Source organism: Oncorhynchus tshawytscha, linkage group LG28, assembly GCF_018296145.1.
Source record: "Oncorhynchus tshawytscha isolate Ot180627B linkage group LG28, Otsh_v2.0, whole genome shotgun sequence".
Lineage (NCBI taxonomy): Eukaryota > Metazoa > Chordata > Actinopteri > Salmoniformes > Salmonidae > Oncorhynchus > Oncorhynchus tshawytscha.
The window spans coordinates 17,570,311-17,590,739 of NC_056456.1; the positions used below are offsets into that span (position 1 = coordinate 17,570,311).

General features: G+C 43.8%; 1 protein-coding gene across 3 annotated transcripts in view; it reads left to right on the forward strand.

Annotated features, from left to right (window-relative positions):
- LOC112226845 (solute carrier family 22 member 23-like) overlaps positions 1-20,429 on the forward strand; it is a 53,131-nt gene that overhangs the window by 23,358 nt on the left and 9,344 nt on the right. For all 3 annotated transcript variants that reach the window (XM_042308152.1, XM_042308149.1, XM_042308150.1), the window contains 3 exons: positions 11,600-11,768; positions 13,967-14,094; positions 19,622-19,724. In XM_042308152.1, coding sequence (XP_042164086.1) covers positions 11,600-11,768; positions 13,967-14,094; positions 19,622-19,724 — 400 coding nt within the window. The remainder of the gene's footprint in view (positions 1-11,599; positions 11,769-13,966; positions 14,095-19,621; positions 19,725-20,429) is intronic.

Genomic DNA, 20,429 nt, shown 5'->3' on the forward strand with positions numbered 1-20,429 from the left:
AGGTTGAAAAGCCATAACACAAGTTCTTTTCAACCACCGGTTATGGTCAATAATATCAAAGGCTGCACTGACATCTAACAGTACAGCTCTCACAGTCTTATTATTTATCAATTTATTTCAACCGATCAGTCATTTGTGTCACTGCAGTACATGTTGAGTGCCCTTCTCCATAAGCATGCTGAAAGCCTGTTAATTTGTTTATAGATAAATAGCATTGTATTTGGTCAAACACCATTTTTTCCCAACAGTTTGCTAAGAGCTGGCAGCAAGCTTATAGGTCTGCTGTTAGAACCAGTAAAGGCCGCTTTACCGCTATTGGGTAGCGGAATTACTTTGGCTTGTCTCCAGGCCTGAGGACAACGACTTTCCTCTAGTCTCAGATAAAAAAATATGACAGGAGTGGCTATAGACAGCAACCATCCTCAGTTGCTTTCCATCTAAGTTGTCAATGCCAGGAGGTTTGTCATTATTGATTGATTTTTCCACCTCTCCCACACTAACTTTACAAAATTCAAAATTGCAATGCTTTTCTTTCATTATTAGATTTTTTTTATGCATGAATACAATTGCTCACTGTTCGTTTGTTGGCATTTCCCGCCTAAGTTTGTCCACTTTGCCAATGAAATAATCATATAAAATAATTGGCAACATCAAATGGATTCGTGATGAATAGGCCATCTGATTCGATGAAAGAGGGAGTTGAATTTGTCTTTCTGGCCATAATTTAATTTCAAGTACTTAACAAGTGACCTCAATAAAGGATCATAGCTTTCATCTGGGTTCACCACCTTGTCAGTCCATGTCATGGAAAGAGCAGGTGTCCTTAATGTTTTCCAGACAGTGTACACTGGTTTTAACCTGTGTAACACAGTTGCAGCCGACAGTATTAAATAATTTTTTTCTGGGATCCTTCTTTCGTTACACATGGGTATTCGGAGATGCTAGATGGCTAATTAGAACAGATGGTCACCTCTATCTTCCGTAAACAAGCGCTCTAACATGGAAATATGGCCGCGTGGGAACCCTAACCCTATAAAGATGTGTGGTAATTTATCCTTTTAGTCTTAACCTTCACATCAGCTAGAAAGAATTGTCAAGTTCCAAAACCGTATCGCAAGCGAGGCATAGCCTATTAACGTTTGGACAGAGCTTCGGGGCAGTGTGGGCGCATTGGTGTATATTGTTCCTGTTCCCAAGAAAGCTAAGGTAACTGAGCTAAACGACTACCGCCCCGTAGCACTCACATCCGTCATCATGAAGTGCTTTGAGAGACTAGTCAAGGACCATATCACCTCCACCCTAGACCCACTCCAATTTGCTTACCGCCCAAATAGGTCCACAGACGATGCAATCTCAACCACACTGCACACTGCCCTAACTCATCTGGACAAGAGGAATACCTATGTGAGAATGCTGTTCATCGACTACAGCTCGGCATTCAACACCATAGTACCCTCCAAGCTCGTCATCAAGCTCGAGACCCTGGGTCTCGACCCCGCCCTATGCAACTGGGTACTGGACTTCCTGACGGGCCGCCCCCAGGTGGTGAGGGTAGGCAACAACATCTCCTCCCCGCTGATCCTCAACACTGGGGCCCCACAAGAGGTGCGTTCTGAGCCCTCTCCTGTACTCCCTGTTCACCCACGACTGCGTGGCCACGCACGCCTCCAACTCAATCATCAAGTTTGCTGACGACACAACAGTGGTAGGCTTGATTACCAACAACGACGAGACGGCCTACAGGGAGGAGGTGAGGGCCCTCGGAGTGTGGTGTCAGGAAAATAACCTCACACTCAACGTCAACCACTTTAAACAATGCTACCTTATATAATGTTTACATACCCTACATTATTCATCGTATATGCTGTACTCTATATCATCGACTGCATCCTTATGTAATACATGTATCACTAGCCACTTTAACTATGCCACTTTGTTTACATACTCATCTCATATGTATATACTGTACTCGATATCAGCTACTGTATCTTGCCTATGCTGCTCTGTACCATCACTCATTCATATATCCTTATGTACATATTCTTTATCCCCTTACACTGTGTATAAGACAGTAGCTTTGGAATTGTTAGTTAGATTACTTGTTGGTTATTACTGCATTGTCGGAACTAGAAGCACAAGCATTTCGCTACACTCGCATTAACATCTGCTAACCATGTGTATGTGACAAATAAAATTTGATTTGATTTGGCAGAAATGTTATGTGAATAGACTCTAATGCCCTAGCGTTACCGTCAATGAAATGTGCTAGGTCAACGGTACATGATTGGACCAAGGGAGTGACCATACACCAAAGGTATTTCATCGTGGTTGTGTCACCTTGCCTTGCACTCCCAAGATTTCCCACATCAATGGAATTCTTTCTTCTTCCTTCTCCTAAAGTGTGGCTGTGAGTGCGTAGTCATAATCTTGTAGGTCTGATTTTTGCTTTGTTAATCGTACACAAACGTCAATCTAGACAGAGGGACTGTAATCCAGGTAAAACTTTGCAGGGTTCACTGTCAACAATGGTATTTCCCCATGGAAACCATCATTTTTTAGCGTGGTTTCATCTTACCTAGAGACACGACGCAGTGCTGCACTATATGGAGCTGATTGACATACTTTCTGTGTGTCTTGGGTTTTCCGCTGGTGACTCAAAAGGCTCTGGAGTGTGTGACAGTAATTCCCCTTTAATTACATAGGAAAGGTGCTCCCTTCCATCTAGCTTCCATCTGTCATTCCCTGCCTGAAAGTATTGGACATGGTATGTTTGGGCACTGGCTGCTGCTTAGGGGCCTTACTGTACCTGCATGGGGAAACACTGAGGGTATGGTTAGTAAGAGAACATAACATAACCAAACTCCTCTCTGTTTCCCTCCCTTAATGATATCCCCAGTGCCTGCCAGCCAGCCATTCAGTGAGCTCTACGGCGGGCGGTAAGCCCCGGTAGGGGAGAGGTTTGTGTAAATGCCTTTGTTCGCTGCACTGGCCTGTCAGCTTCAGCCATACTGCAAGGGAGGACAGGGCTGATGTGAGGCTTCTGACACAACCCCTATCATCATCCAGACAAGGGAGAGGGAGAGCAATGGGAGAAACAGAAAGGCAGCGCGCTAGAGAGAGACTGAGGGTGGGGCAAATGGAGCAAGGGATAGGAATATAGCTCACTATCGATGTGATGACTCATTATTACTCTTTTGGTGAGGATTTGATGTTATCAATCTCTTTTTTTTAAATGCTGGCACAAGTTTGAATGTTTGCTGTGCTAATGTGTGCATTTACCTGCAACGCCCAGGATGTGTGCACTCCAAAGCAGTGGGCCATATTAAGACTAGCACATCCATATCCACCCTATTTTTAAAACATAGCAGAATCACTAATGAAATGCAGTGGTATTTCTACCTCAGAGTTCCATCACTGACAAGGCCTACAGTATGTTAGCATTTTTGCGCTGTAGCGTCAGTAGAAATACGGTATGTTAGCATTTTTGCTAGGGTTATTGTGCTCAGGCGCAGTGGGTAGACTTGGCTAGCTAGATTTGTTTCTTTCTCGGTGTTATTGTTAGCTCATGTCTTGCCCCAGCTATGTAGGTCACTTTTCTTCTCTCCCAGCCTGTGATGCGATTTTGAATTCAACTATTTAACTAGTCTTCATTTTTATCATTTTAGCTAGGTCATTGGATAAATTTAGTTGCCTATATTGCCAATTTATTATTTTAACTTAATGAATTGTAAATGTTGACGACCATACTCTTATTCATTTGGCTAATCACAACAGTATACCGTGTGTTAGGGAGATCACAGTATTTTGTATATCTACAGCACATAGAAATCATATCAACCCTGAACATAGGCCTCCAGCTTGTTGCTTCATACTGTATCATTCCAGAGCACATGTGATCCTGGGATGTCGAACAGTGTCTAAGCAGACGATACTTGATGATATCACTCTCTGGCTGCAGTGTGTTCCCCAGGCTTTCCCCCGCCTGCCTCACGACATACTCGTGTTGTCTCAGGACTCTGGCATCTTGCTGAGAGATGAGCTGGTAGAGCTGATGATGTCACCAAATAGCTAACTAGGAGTGCCCCAGCCCTGTGTACTAGTAGGAATCACACGTTTGTGTGTGTGTAGAATTATCCAGATTTGACTACATGTTGTTGCCAAATGCCTAACACTTATTATTGAACACTTGGGTTGTATTTCACAAAGGGTTAAGTTTAGTCAACTTTTACACTCATTAAGAAATAACTTCAAAATAATTGTGATTATTTGATTGACTTTAACTCGTCTATACTCATGTTTATAAAGATGGAATGAGTTAAGTCAGTTACTTTGAATCACTGCGTCCTCTACGTGACCATATTTGTTCATCTATTCAGAATTCCACACCTCCCAGATGAAGGTCATGTGATATTCTCACCGGGAAATCTAGTCTTGTGACTTTTTAATCAGGAGGTGACTTCATCACGGTCTTGCTCTGTTTGTGCTAAAGGAGCAGGGTTGTATCTTGATCACTGTGAAGTAGTGACATTAAATGAAATGTACTATTGACTATCTGATCAGTCCATTCATTCCAGTCTAACGTATTGTAGTCTTTATGCTTCTCAACACTTATTGGACTGTATCGATTATTCTGTGTAGTTACGACTTAGACACTAGAGCCTGCACTCACTTCAACTTAATTACATACACAGTCCTACTCCTAGCTCTAATGTACAGTTAAGAATCTGCTGTACATCCACATTGCTGTACATTTAGCATTGCACAGAGAAACTGAGAAGATGCACAGGAAAACACTTATCTACTCTTAAAAAGTAGATGGATGACGGTGTATCCCCTGTTTGCCATGCTCTATCCTGGTCTGTTTCCCCTCTGGTGATGGAATAGTAAAGCTGGTTTATTCAGGCAGGATTTGGGCTCTGTTCCCCTTCCTGCTGCAGTTTGTATGGCTGGGTTCTGCTACTCAGACAGATTGACTGTCGGTAATTAGTGTGTGTGTGCCCGTCCGTCTGTATCCAGAAGCTTTAATCTCCCAGTACAGAGGGAGAGAAGAGACTGATGTGCAGACAGACATGGAGGGGGGTGGGTTTGAATGAGTGAACGTGTCTGTGGTCATGCTGAGACTGAGTTCATGTCGGTGACCATATGTGAATGTAGGACGCTCCCATGGTGCAGAATGTACGAGTCTGGGATCCTTATACTGTAGCTTCCATGTCATTTTATATTTTTAATTAATTGATTGTCTATGGGTCTTAGCAAGCAGTTGCTTATCAACAGATAGTATGTTGATGGTGTGACCATCTGTAGAGCATTTACAGATGGATTATCCAGACTATCCCCATCCCCCAACAATGTAACCGGATGAGTTAAAGCTGAATGATGGAGGCAAGGATGGAGGACCCCGACTTAGCTAGTTGACTATACTAGGATGAGTTAGGGTTGCACTAGGATCAGTTGAAGCAGAATGAAGGGGCCACGGAGGACACAGGTTTAACCATCTGACTAAACTAGGATCTGTTTGTGCTGAATGATGGAGGCACAAAGGAATAAAGGCTGAATAAAGGCGTAATGGAACATGGACCAGTTAGTGATGTATAGCCCTGGCCCACTAGACATTAATGAGCTCTGAGATCAGCCCTATTTCTCAGAGACGGATAAGGATGTCTAGGCAGGATAAATGGTGTTTTTTCTCAGCCAGAAGAGAGGAGGAAATCTGTGACTGGCTGAGAGATTCACTGGGAGGGCTACCACGGAACCCTCTCCCTTCCTCCCCTCTCTCTGTTCTAGATGAGTTATGGTGGAGACTCGGTGCTTCCTCTGAGCAGGGTAAAGTTCACTTTTGTGCTGGGTGTACATTCCCACCGGCTGCTCTGCAAACTTTCGTCCCTTTATTCTTATCTCTCACCCCTAGGCCCCTTCCTCTCCCCTGGGGCTATATCCCTCCCTATCAGAAGTCCCAGAGTCATGGATGGATGGGGACTTTCTATCCCATAGCTTGATACTGTAGTAGGCCCATATTGCTGACTCAGTTTTATTCAATGTACAGAGACATGACTCAAACTTTCATGATGTATCCAAAGGATGGACGGGCACCTTTTGGATACGTAACATTTGCCCAGTACCGTCCAATGTTCAATACGCACAAAAAGCTTATTTCTCTCAAATGTTGTGCACAGTTGTTTACATCCCTGTTACTGAGCATTTCTCCTCTGCTAAGGTAAGCCATCCACCTGACCAGTGTGGTATATTAAGCAGCAGTCAAATACTCAGGTGCACCTTGTGCTGGGGACAATAAAAGGCCACTCTAAAATGTGCAGTTGTCACACAACACAATGCCACAGATGTCTGGAGGGAGTGTGCAATTGGCATGCTGACTGCAGGAATGTCCACCAGAGCTGTTGCCAGAGAATTACATTTTCAATTCTCTAGCTTAAGCCTTCTCCAACGTCGTTTTAGAGAATTTCGCTGTTCGTCCAACCGGTCTCACAACCATAAACCACATGTATGGCATTGTGTGGGCGAGCGGTTTGCTGATGTGAACAGAGTGATAATGCACAGTCGCATGAATCTCTACACAATTTCTGGAAGCTGAAAATATTCCAGTTCTCCCATGGCCAGCATTCTCACCAAACATGTCACCCATTGAGCGTGTTTGTGATGCTCTGGATCGACGTGTATGACGGCGTGTTCCAGTTCCCACCAATATTCAGCAACTTCGCACAGCCATTGAAGAGTGGGCGGCAGCGTAGCCTAGTGGTTAGAGCGTTGGACTAGTAACCGAAAGGTTGCAAGATCGAATCCCCGAGCTGACAAGGTACAAAACTGTCGTTCTGCCCCTGAACAAGGCAGTTAACCAACTCGATTACTATGCAAAGGAGATCTGTCATGCTGCATGAGACTGGTTTTCTGATCCACACCCCTACTTTAAAAAAAAAAGTATATCCGTATTCTCAGTCATGTGAAATCCGTAGATTCGGGCCTAGTGAATTGATTTAAATGTACTGATTTCCTTATAAACAGTAACTCAGTAAAACCTTTGAAATTGTTGCATTTACATTGTTAAGTATACAGTTGAAGTCGGAAGTTTACATACACTTAGGTTAGAGTCATTTAAACACAATTTTCTACCACTCCACATATTTCTTATTAACAAACTAGTTTTGGCAAGTCCGTTACTTTATGCATGACACTTCATTTTTCCAGTTGTTTACAGACAGATTTATTTCACTTAATTCACTATCACAATTCAGAGTCAGAAGTTTGCATACACTAAGTTGACTGTGCCTTTAACCTGCTTGGGACAGGGGGCAGCATTTTCACATTCGGAGGAAAAGCATGCCCAGAGTAAACTTCCTGCTACTCAGGCCCAGAAGCTAATATATGCATATTAGTAGTATTGGATAGAAAACACTCTGAAGTTTAAATGACAACAGTCTTTAGAACCTTGTTTGAGGCATCTACTGTGAATTGGGGGAGAATGAGAGTTGATTCAACCAGGTGTCTGGCAGTGCCATGCGCTGATTATGCGCGCACACGAGAGGTAGCTGCGTTCCATTGCAATTCTAAAGACAAAGGAATTCTCCGGTTGGAACATTATTGAAGATTTATGATAAAAACATCCTAAAGATTGATTCTGGTTTGACATGTTTCTACGACCTGTAAACTTTTTGAACTTTTCGTCTGAAGTTTTGCCTGGACATGCCCACGCCTTGTGAGTTTGGATTTGTTTACCAAATGTGCTAACAAAATTAGTTATTTTGACATAAATGATGGACTTTAGCAAACAAAACAAACATTTATTGTGGAACTGGGATTCCTGGGAGTGCAATCTGATGAAGATCATCAAAGGTAAGTGAATATTTATAATGCCATTTCTGACTTTTACTGACTCCACAACATGGCGGGTATCTGCATGGCTTGTTTTTGTCTGATTATTGCATGGTTTGCTTTTTCCTAAAATCTTTTTTGAAATCTGACAGCGGTTGCATTAAGGAGACTTGTATCTATAATTCTGTGCTTAATACTTGTATCTTTTCATCAAAGTTTATTATGAGTATTTCTGTAAATTGATGTGGCTCTCTGAAAATTCACCGGATGTTTGAGGCACAACATTACTGACCATGAAGCGCCAATGTAAACTGAGATTTGGATATAAATATGAACTTTATCGAACAAAACATACATGTATTGTATAACATGATGTCCTATGAGTGCCATCTGATGATCATCAAAGGTTAGTGATTCATTTGATCTCTTTCTGCTTTTTGTGACTCCTCTCTTTGGCTGGAAAATGGCTGTGTTTCACTAGGCTCTGACCTAACATAATCATATGGTGTGCTTTCCCTGTAAAGCCTTTTTGAAATCGGACACGATGGGTAGATTAACAAGAAGTTAAGCTTTAATTTGGTGTATAGCATGTGAAAGTTAAATATTTCAAAAAAATATTTTTGAATTTCGCGCTCTGCCTTTTCAGAGGAATGTTGTCGAGGCGGAACCCCTAGCCGTAAGAAGTTTTAAACAGCTTGGAAAATTCCAGAAAATTATGTCATGGCTTTAAAAGCTTCTGATTAGGCTAATTGACATCATTTGAGTCAATTGGAGGTGTATCTTGGATTGATTCCAAGGCCTACCTTCAAATTCAGTTGCTCTTTGCTTGACATCATGGGAAAATGAAAAGTCAGCCAATCACCTCAGTAAAAAACATTGTAGACCTCCAAGTCTGGTTCATCCTTGGGAGCAATTTCCAAATGCCTGAAGGTACCACGTTCATCTGTACAAACAATAGTACGCAAGTATAAACACCATGGGACCACACAGCCATCATACTGCTCAGGAAGGAGACGTATTCTGTCTCCTAGAGATGAACGTACTTTGTTGCGAAAAGTGCAAATCAATCCGAGAACAGCAGCAAAGGACCTTGTGAAGATGCTAGAGGAAACGGGTACAAAAGTATCTGTATCCACAGTAAAATGAGTCCTATAATGATTCAACCTGAAAGGCCGCTCAGTAAGGAAGAAGCCACTGCTCCAATACCGCCATTAAAAAAGCCAGACTACGGTTTGCAACTGCACATAGGGACAAAGATTGTACTGTTTGGAGAAATGTCCTCTGGTCTGATGAAACCAAAATAGAACTGTTTGGCCATAATGACCATCGTTATGTTTGGAGGAAAAAGGGGGAGGCTTGCAAGCTGAAGATTACCATCCCAACCGTGAAGCACGGGGGTGGCCGCATCATGTTGTGGGGGTACTTTGCTGCAGGAGGGACTGGTGCACTTCACAAAATAGATGGCATCATGAGGAGGAGAAAATATGTGGATATATATTGAAGCAACATCTCAAGACATCAGTCGGGAAGTTAAAGCTTGGTCGCAAATTGGTCTTCCAAATGGACAATGACCCCCAAGCATACTTCCAAAGTTGTGGCAAAATTGCTTAAGGACAACAAAGTCAAGGTATTGGAGTGGCCATCACAAAGCCCTGACCCCATCCTGTAGAAAATTTGTGGGCAGAACTGACAACATGTGCTCTATACTATTATTCTGACATTTCACATTGTTAAATAAAGTGGTGATCCTAACTGACCTAAGACAGGGCATTTTTTACTAGGATTAAATGTCAGGAATTGTGAAACTGAGTTTAAATGTATTTGGCTAAGGTGAAAAGTGAACTTCCGACTTCAACTGAATGTCTGTGTGTACTGTATTTTGAAGGAGCGGGCCCTGGGAACACAAATGTGTTACAGACACACCAACCCAGTAGCCGGGGTCAGTGAGGCAAGGGGGGAGGGCATGAGGAGATCATGTGATTGCTGGGGAAAAGACAGTGGTCAGATATTGTAGTGTTCTCAGAACAATGGGCCTTCTTTGGCTCACTGGACGTTCAGTTCTTGAAGTTGCATGCTCTATTAGGATCCCACACTGTTTGTGTTACTCAACTGCTTGTATTGGTAAAGGCAGCAAAATAAGAAGATTATCACTTTTGTTGGTAAGGCTACCCCTAGTCAACCTTCGATGATATCACCCTGACGTTCAATGACCACCTTGTTGTCACCAAAGCCCTTTATTAGTGCATTTGGTCACTCCTGTCACCCTGGCTTTCTGTGAGTGTTTTGCTTGACATCAGCTGAGCACTTGTTTGTTTCAGCAGGCAGGGAAGGGCCCGAGCTGATGGTTGGTGGTTCGGATCTGGAGCAGGGAATTGTGGGACTGCTGATTTTAGGAGGGGTGGGGAAGATTAGGGTCAGCTGGAGGAAGGTGCTCAGGTGGCCTTCACCCCTCAACCCCCATTCTGCCCCTTCAGGAGTTTGTTTGTGTCTGCATGAGTGTCTTACATGTTTTCATACGTAGTCATTCTGTACAGAATGTTCTGTTAGTGCGTCCGTATGTGTGATCCTCACAACCATAACACCAAACCAATGCTATTCCCATTGACCCATGACTTTACTCACAAAACTCCCACTGAGCGTGGTTATTCAAAAACCCAACATTCCCTCTCACCCCTCTCTTCACTCCTTCAGTCATAGCTTGATCGTTCCAGCTGTGTTACTGTTAGTGTCAGGTTGAAGTTACACCAAACCCAACACCCCACCCCCTCACTCCCCTCTTCCCCCTCTTAGCTTGGTGGTTCCAGCTGTGTTACTGTTCCACGAACACAGAGCATTATTCATACGAGCTAGGAGGGGGGCAGATCCTAATTGAAATTCCAGGCTTTTCTTTGGGAGTGGAGCGGAGCTACAGCCTGCAGTCTGTATTATCCCTGGCCTGTCACCTTGAAAGACCCATCTGGAGCTGGGCCGCGTGCTCCGGCTGCAGAATGCGGCCGCCAGAAAATAAAACACAAGTCAAAAAAGACAGGAGGCGATGTAAAGGAAGAAATGAATGGAGGACAAAAGGCTGAGGGAGAGACAGGGGAAGAAGGAGGCAAAGCAACTGTTACAATACCAGACACCTTGCCTGCTTTTAATATATTTTATAATGTGTGCTGCTGCAGCGTCGAGCTAGCCAGCTAAGGGGCTGAGTTGTGTGTGTTTCTGCCGGCTAGCGGCTAGCGAGGTGGTGGCATGCATGCTAATGACTGTATGAATGAACCAGGATCTTTCTTATCGTAGCTGGGGAGAAGTAAGTACAAGTTGGCCATCGTTGGTTCACCGCAATGGGCTCGGTTCAGGGCAGTGACTCTTCAGTGCTCTTAAGACAAAATAAGCAAATATTTGACGTCCTATATTCTCTGCATGATAATTGCCGATTTGTGCCGTGGCGTCAGTCATACAATGTCCCTGATCTTACCTCTGTATTGCTCAGTTCCAGACAAGGTAATTAGACAATGTTCACGATAGTGGCATCCGTATCAGGATACCTCCTCTCCTTCCCAGGGATGGAGCTGTGTGGTGGAACTAGTGCCACCACTCTCCCCTCTGTCCACTCTCTGTCAAGTTGTGAAAATGTGGAGGTGACATTGTTGACCTTTGATTTGACTTGTAGGCTAACCTCTCTCCTCTTTCTCTCTTCGTCCGTCCCCCTGCGGTCGAGCTCTGTCTGGAACTGTGACTGTGCTTATGTCTGTATTGTAATATTACTCAAGTCTTCTCTTCTCTTTTCCAGGGATTGAGCTGTGCCTACCAGCCTGGCGTTTCTCCATGACCATGGTTGCCAGCTTCGTGGTGCTGGGCGGGCAGCTCCTTATGCCAGGGATGGCATACCTCTGTCGAGACTGGCAGGTCCTGCAGGCCGTCATCATCTGCCCGCTGATCCTCATGGTCTCTTATATCTGGTGAGGACAACACCTACTTTACTCCCCATCTCAGGCAAAGCACAAAACAGATTTGGGACAGGCTATACCCCACCACCTGCTTTAATTTAGCATCTTAGTATTGATATATTTAGCTGTTTATTATACGGGTGATCCCATTGAGATTGATATTACTGATTTAATTTACTTGGTTACTTGCTATAGCCTACCACTCCCAATCATCATACACTACAGTTCATGATTGGGTTATATTGTAGGCTAATGTGGGTTCTATTTATCCAATGCTTATATTATGTACACTACCGGTCAAAAGTTTTAGGACACCTACTCATTCAAGGGTTTTTCTTTATTTTTACTATTTTCTACATTGTAGAACTATGAAATAACTATTAAGTAACACATGAAATAATGTAGTACCCAAAAAAGTGTTAAACAGAGATTTTTAAAATAGCCACCCTTTGCCTTCATGACAGCTTTGCTCGCTCTTGTCATTCTCTCAACCAGCTTCACCTGGAATGCTTTTCCAACAGTCTTGAAGGAGTTCCCACAAATGCTGAGCATTTGTTGGCTGCTTTTCCTTCACTCTGCAGTCCAACACATCCCAAACAATCTCAATTGGGTTGAGGTCGGGGGGATTGTGGAGGCCAGGTCATGTGATGCAGCACTCATCACTCTCCTTCTTGGTCAAATAGCCCTTATACAGCCTGGAGGTGTGTTGGGTCATTGTCCTGTTTAAAAAAAAAAATGATAGTCCCACTAAGCCCAAACCAGTTGTGATGGTGTATCGCTGCAGAATGCTGTGGTAGACATGCTGGATAAGTGTGCCTTGAATTAGACATTTCCACCGGTCTGTCCATTTCTCGATTTTCTTGGCCCAAGCAAGTCTCTTCTTATTATTGGTGTCCTTTAGTAGTGATTTCTTTGCAGCAATTCGACCATGAAGGCCTGATTCACACACTCCTCTGAACAGTTGATGTTGAGAGGTGTCTGTTACTTGAACACTGCAAAGCATTTATTTGGGCTGCAATTTGAGGCTGGTAACTCTAATGAACTTATCCTTTATAGCGGAGGTATCTCTGGTTCTTCCTTTCCTGTGGCGGTCCTCATGAGAGCCAGTTTCATCATAGTGCTTGATGGGTTTTGCGACAGCACTTGAAGAAACGTTTCAAAGTTCTCAATATTCCGTATTGACTGATCATGTCTTAAAGTAATGGACGGTCGATTCTCTTTGCTTATTTGAGCTGTTCTTTCCATAATATGGACTTGTATACCCCCCTACCTTGTCACTACACAACTGATTGGCTCAAACTCATTAAGAAGGAAAGAAATTCCACCAATGAACTTTTTAACAAGGTACACCTGTTAATTGAAATGCATTCCAGGTGACTACCTCATTAAGCTGGTTGAGAGAATGCCAAGTGTGTGCAAAGCTGTCATCAAGGCAAAGGGTGGCTATTTGAAGAATCTCAAATATAAAATATATTTTGATTTCTTTAACACTTTTTTGTTGGTTACTACTTGATTCCATATGTGTTGTTTCATAATTTTGTTTTACAATGTGGAAAATAGTTCAAATAAAGAAAAAACCCTTGAATGAGTAGGTGTTCTAAAACTTTTGACCGGTAGTGTATGTATGAAATAGAAGTGGGAATAGCGAGGCATGGGAGAACATGTAATTGGACATTCTGTCTTATCTGTGTAGAATAAGAGGGAAGCTTCTTGGACCCAAGGGAATTTTCCAGCATTGCTTCCCCACTGTAGTAACAGCCATAATAGCGTATGATAATTAATAGCTTAACATTCATTCAAATGACTTCTACTGTTCATGTTACTACAGCTGGTGTCTTTAAGGCGTGGGCAATAAATACTCATTCATTAACCACCATTTACCTTGTATTCACACTGTATACCTGATGAGCGGCAGGTAGCATAGTGGTTACGAGCGAGAGTACAGTATTGCAGTTATTAATGTGTTTCAATCAGCTAGAAAGAAAGCATGAATGCACACACACGCTCTCACTCACAAACACACACACACACACACACACACACACACACACACTTTCCAGTACCTGGGGATTCCCGCAGAGCCTGAGGAAGGAGGATAATATATTGAGGTTCCTTTCAGCCTCTCATTAAATCCCAATGGGGAAAAAAGGGACTAATTGAATTGATTCAACGTATTTTCTTGAGCAGATTGTGCTCTTGTTTCCATGTAGGATCTTCCCCGAGTCTCTGCGGTGGCTGCTGGCCACTCAACAGTATGGCCGCTCCAAGTGGATCATGGGACACATTGCCAAGAAGAACCAGGTTAACACCGAGCTGGACACTGATCACATCCTCACAGGTATAGTACACAGGGGAGAGGAAGAGGTCATCCCTTTTTTAACTGCTCTAGTCACAGGTACACATCTCAGTTTTAAAACTGTTGATATTAATGCTGTGTAACTACACAGCTCAAGACATCAGTCTTCGGGCTTGAATATCTTTCTCTGTGTATTTGCTGTGCTTTTGGTTATTTGAAAGTGGATGAGTTTGTCTTCTTCTGAAGGGAAAGGACTTTAAATCTACTATTTCCCTAGCAAGATCCGCTGGCTTGTCTCTGAGACAGAAGTGCTTGGTCAGTCTGAATGGATCTGGGGAAATCCCCTTCCTTCCTCTATGCCTGGTTCCCATAGTAACAGTCCTCTCTCCTGGGGCCGAGGGAAATTGGCAGGGTAGTAAACCTACACCATGGCCTTCCGGATGGGACCCTCCGGACCCTTAATTAACTTTATTAGGGCCTTTCGAGGGTGGAGAGAGAGGCATTGCTCACAGACAACAGATGGGGCCAGGTCAATCACTTTGGATAGTGACTAGATACAACCATAGGCAGTGCCGTACTGTAGGCAATATCATATTCCTGCAGTGGACAAGAGAGAACTATGGTATTGACAGAGGTTATGGTATAGATGCCCATTTGAATGTAACTGTTATTCTGGGTGATTTGTGTGTGCGCTCATTAATAGTCAAATGTTTGGGCATACCTACCCATTCAAGGTTTTCTTTATTTTTTACTATTTTCTACATTGTAGAATAATAGTGAATACATAGCTGCATACCACCCTGCATACCACTGCTGGCTTGCTTCTGAAGCTAAGCAGGGTTGGTCCTGGTGAGTTCCTGGATGGGAGACCAGATGCTGCTGGAAGTGTTGTTGGAGGGCCAGTAGGAGGCACTCTTTCCTCTGGTCTAAAACAAATATCCCAGGGCAGTGATTGGGGACACTGCCCTGTGTAGGGTGCCCTCTTTCGGATGGGACGTTAAACAGGTGTCCTGACTTTGAGGTCATTAAAGATCCAATGGCACTTAAGAGTAGGAGTGTTAACCCCAGTGTCCTGGCTAAATTCCCAATTGGGCCCTCAAACCATCACGTTCACCTAATAATCCCCAGTTTACAATTGGCTCATTCATCCCCCTCTCCCCTGTAACTATTCCCCAGGTCGTTGCTGCAAATGAGAACATGTTCTTAGTCAACTTACCTGGTAAAACAACGGATAAAAGAAGAGAACTGATAAACAATATAACTCACAGGGCTGAGCTTGTTTTATGCAAGTGTTTTATCAAGCAACTAATAAAACATTTACTCACATCTGTCATCACGACTATGTTGATGAATTCATTCCAATTAATAATTTGGGATTGAAAACATGTAGCCAGTCTAGCCAGCCCGGGTTTGAATATAAACCAAATTTGTTCCCATTCACATTTTCTCCTGACACACAAATGGACTATAAATACATAACGTTACCAATTTTGTTTACCCTGACCAGATGGACAGGGCACATAGTCTGTATGCAGCTGCTATTATTTGTAGCCTACAGTTGATCAGACTGAAATATAGTCTCTTTTTCATCAAATACAGCATGTCCGATCTCTTTTTAGGTAGCCTAGGCTGCTGCAACATTTATGAAATGAGTTTTTTTCTCGTGTCTGTCCGGAGTGATTGTGTTCTCACCTATGCTAAGTAAATACAGAAAGAAAGTGGAAAGCCTACTTAAGCATGTGCGGGGGAAAAAAATGTGCTGCCTCAGCCTCTCTCTTTAATCTCACTTTTAATGGATGATGCGATGGAAGCAATCAAGTCATTCTTTATTGATTTCGACATCCCAGAAAAGACAGTCGAAAGTTCAGCATTTTCAGCAAGTGAAGCATCGTACTGTGCAGTTACCGCTGCAAGCTCCTTGTGGTTGCCGTTGGTAGCAGAACTTTCCGGCTCGCCGTGTCCTCGAAAAGCACATTCTTACATGCCAAAAATGCAGTGGTGTCGATAAGCATTTAAGAATATCCATGTTTCTTCTTCCTTTCCCGTGGTGTTGCGCAGTTTGAATACGCAGGTCCACATGATCAGGCGGTTTGATGAAAGGCTCCTTCTTAACCTTGCGTGGCTAAACAAGGAGTTTTGTAGCTGAAGTCTATGTTCATTAAAAGTAGTTAAAACCTACGCCCCGGTTTGTCATGATACAAGGAACAAATATAACATGGTGTCAGATTGGTAGTCCCTATGACGAGACAGAGAAAAGAAAGGAGTTGCTCTGCAAATTTCTGCGACGAAAAATTGAACATTCTACCACAAGTCAAGTGACGTGAGTAGTCGAAGATGCTAGCTCGCAAGAGCGAGGGCAACGAGCCGCAGCAGCGAGAGTGACAGCAGCGAGAGCGAGGGCAACGAGCCGCAGCAGCGAGAGTGACAGCAGCGAGAGCGAGGACAACGAACCGCAGCAGCGAGAGTGACAGCAGCGAGAGCGAGGACAACGAACCGAGAGTGCAGCAGCGAGAGTGACAGCAGCGAGAGCAGAGGCAGAGTGACGAGCCGCAGCAGCGAGAGTGACAGCAGCGAGAGCGAGGACAACGAACCGCAGCAGCGAGAGTGACAGCAGCGAGAGCGAGGACAACGAGCCGCAGCAGCGAGAGTGACAGCAGCGAGAGCGAGGACAACGAGCCGCAGCAGCGAGAGTGACAGCAGCGAGAGCGAGGACAACGAGCCGCAGCAGCGAGAGTGAAATAAGAGAAATTGACACTGTTCCTGTTCTCCGTCATGGATAGGCTTAGTCCTCCTACTCCTATGCAGTTAACAGCCAATTTAGCTGACAATTGGAAACGTTTCAAGCAGAGATTCAATATCTACCTAGCAGCCAGTGGTGCAGGGGGAGACGATGACAAATTGTAAGCTTCCCTTTTTCTGCATGTTATTGGAGAGGATGCATTGGACATTTTACAATGGCTTTCAGCAAGACGAGGCAAACTTTACATTGACTGTGCGAATGGCTAAATTTGAGGAGTACTTTGTACCAAGCCAGAACGTCACGTTTGAGAGGGAAATTTTTCTCTGATGATCAGAAACAGGGAGTCAGTTTTGACCAGTATTTGGCTGGGCTGAACACACTGAGCAAAACATGTGAATTTGAACATCTGAAAGACTCACTAGTGAAAGACCGGATAGTCTGTGGCATACTTGATAATGGACTTCAGGAGAGATTGCTGCGTGAGCAAGATTTAACTTTGGATAAAGCAGTGAATATGTGTCGAGCAGCTGAAACCACCAGAGCACAAGCTAAAGAGCTGTATAGAGATGAGACGTCAGTGTATGCAATAAAAAGAGAGGAGCAATACACACAACGTCTTACAAAACAGAAATAAGCAAAAAACTACTTGTGATTCATCCACAAGCCAAGAAATTGCCCTGCAAATGGCAAATCATGTAACAACTGGGAAAAATAGTTTCTCAATAGTTCATACAGTCAAGGAGGAGATTGAATAATTCTTTGTTGATTCTGTGGAAGTATGCCATACAGTAAAAGATGACCGTACCATCACTTCCTGTGTCTTCCGAGAGAATGGAGCAGATTAAAAGCGAGACCGCAGCTGACCAAACAATGATAGAGTTGAAAGAAACAACACTGATAGGTTGGCCCGCACAGAAAAACTGTTCAAGGAGAGTACAGGATTACTGGATGTCCAGAGCAGAGCTCACCGTTGTGGTTGACATAGTGTTCAAAGGCAACAAGATTGTCATTCCCATGACACTACGCAAAGAAATGCTACAGAAAATACACAAGGGCCACTTGGGTGAGGAAAAAATGCAAACAACGAGCATCAGAAGTAATGTACTGGCCAAGAATGAACCAGGAAATCAGCCAGACCACTGCTTCATGTAAACAGTGTTTGCCCTACAGGCCAAAGCAGCAAGCAGAGCCGCTAATGCCTCATCCAGTACCCAACAGACCTTACTACAAAGTTGACCTATTTGACTGCAATAGCAAAAGTCACATTGTTGTTACCGACTACTACTCAAACTACCCTGAAGTAGCAACACTGCCAACTACCTCCAGCACAGCTGTAATCACCTACCTGAAATCAGTCTTTTCAAGACATGGCGTTGTGTCTGAACTGTACTCGGACAATGGCCCACAGTTCTCAAGTTTCGAATTCCAATCGTTCGCTAACGACTAGGGATTCCGACACAACACCCCAACTACCCAAGGTCCAACGACTTAGCAGAGAGTTCAGTCAAAATTGTCAAAGGTCTGATGAAAAAGGCACACGATGGAAAGGGGGATTTCCTAGAAACTCTGATCTACCGCAGCGCACTTTCACCTGCACAAATGTTGATGGGACGTCGCATCAGAACCAACCTACCCATCCATGAGGACTTGCTAACACCCGGAGGTGCTCACAAAGTCAAACTTGTGAAGGAAAAACAGAAAGACAAACACAAACAGCGACACAACAAAAGTTCAAGACAATTACCTGAACTGAAACCTGGAGGTCATGTACGACTCTGAGACATCACTACAGGAACCTGGATGTAGCAAGGGTGTGTGCAGAGAGAAATTGCACTGCGATCCTATGAGATACAAACGGAGCATGGATCACAACTGAGACGAAACAGAGTGGATCTAAGGCTTCAGCCATTCACTCAAGGGACTGAGGATCATCAGGAGGATACTGCTGAAGCGTCAAATGCCTTTAGAAATGGACAATTCAGTCAAAACACCCTGACTGACGACGAACGCTGTCCAACTGTTTCAGTTGGACAACTGTTTATGTTCATTAAAAGAAGTTAAACCTATTTTATACAAGGAGCAAACATAACATCTCCAGCTCCCTAAGCTTCTCAACACATAGAACCCCCCCCATAATGCTCTGCAGCACAACCCCAATTAAACGGACTAGATTCATTCTCTGATCCTAATCCTATGATTGGATGGACAACATATCACTTCATACTGCAAAAGCTTTGATTGGTTGGAGGTCGTCCTACGGAACTACTGAATGCCTACTGAATGTAACATAACTAACCCCTGAAAAGGGCCTTCCGTTTGTGGGCCAATTTTTATGCAAGGGATTATGGCTATGCCGCTAGGCCAGAGTATGACTTCAGAGCTCCATGATTGTATAGAGAGCAACTTTGAGTAAAAACTTGTAATGTTGCCCGTCACGTGCATACATGTATGTGTGTGTGCACATGACCAAAGCAGAGGTTTGTTTTCATAGCAACACCTCGTACTTCCAAACATCCATGCCCCATGCTATGATCTGCGCTGTCCTGGGGCATTGTCTTCTGAAAACATTCCTCTTTCAATTGTTCATTCACTCACTTGTTCCTCCCCCACTCATTCCCCCTGTCATTCCTGTTTTCTAACAGAGATAAGTGATGAAATGTCTTGGTATGAATCACAGTTTGCAGCTGAAGGTGTCCTTTGTCTCTTAGTCCTTAGTCTCTTATCCTCCTTAGTCTCGTATCCTCAGATGAAGCCCTTTCGTTGGCTGTGTACAGCCTGTAGATGAGTGCATTGTGGTCATATTTACCTGATTTCTCTACGTTGTTTCAGAGTTGCAGAAAGCTCTTCAGAAGAAGCCCAAAAAGACATGTATTGTGAAGATGGTGGGGACAAGGAACCTGTGGAAAAACATTGTGGTCCTCTGCGTGAACTCGTAAGTATCTTTGTTTGTGTGTGTGTGAGTTTATGTAGTATTGTGTGTGTGTGTGTGTCCATGATGCAGCTGCCAGTCAGACGACTCTGGGTGTTTAAGCGATACTTCTGGATTTTGGCAATGAGGCCCTTTGTCTACTTCCCCAGAGTCAGATGAACTTGTGGATAACATGTTTGTCTCTTTGTTCAGTTTGAAGGACGTTTCTCACTTCCATTTGCTCAATTGCTATAGCGCAATGACTGGAAGTCTATGGGAACAGCTAGCGTAACACTCGTTAGCATTGGCTCCTGAAACTACCTATAAACCGGTGTGCCGTGATTATGGGACTATTGACCTGTCAGCTCGATGCAGTGGCCGTCTGCTTTTAGCAGGCCTGTCTGTCTGTCTATCCATCCCTCTGTCTTCCCGTCTCTGTGCTGTTTGCAGTCCTGCCTCTGTCCATTTGTCTGTCCGCCGGTTTTTCTGTCCATTGGCCTTCAGAACGAGCTTCACCTCTCCTCACTCACATAACCCAGTCATTTGTAGACAGCAGACTTAGACACAGCCCAGGCTATTTCAGTGCACAGTGTCCCTGGCTGTAGTCTGACCATAAATTTTTCATGAGCTGTGTTCTTATGAGAGAACTGGAGACGAGCAAGAGGGTTTGTGTGTTTTAGTTTTGTTTCATAGAAATACACTTTCCTCTTTCTTTCTTTTTTTCCCTTC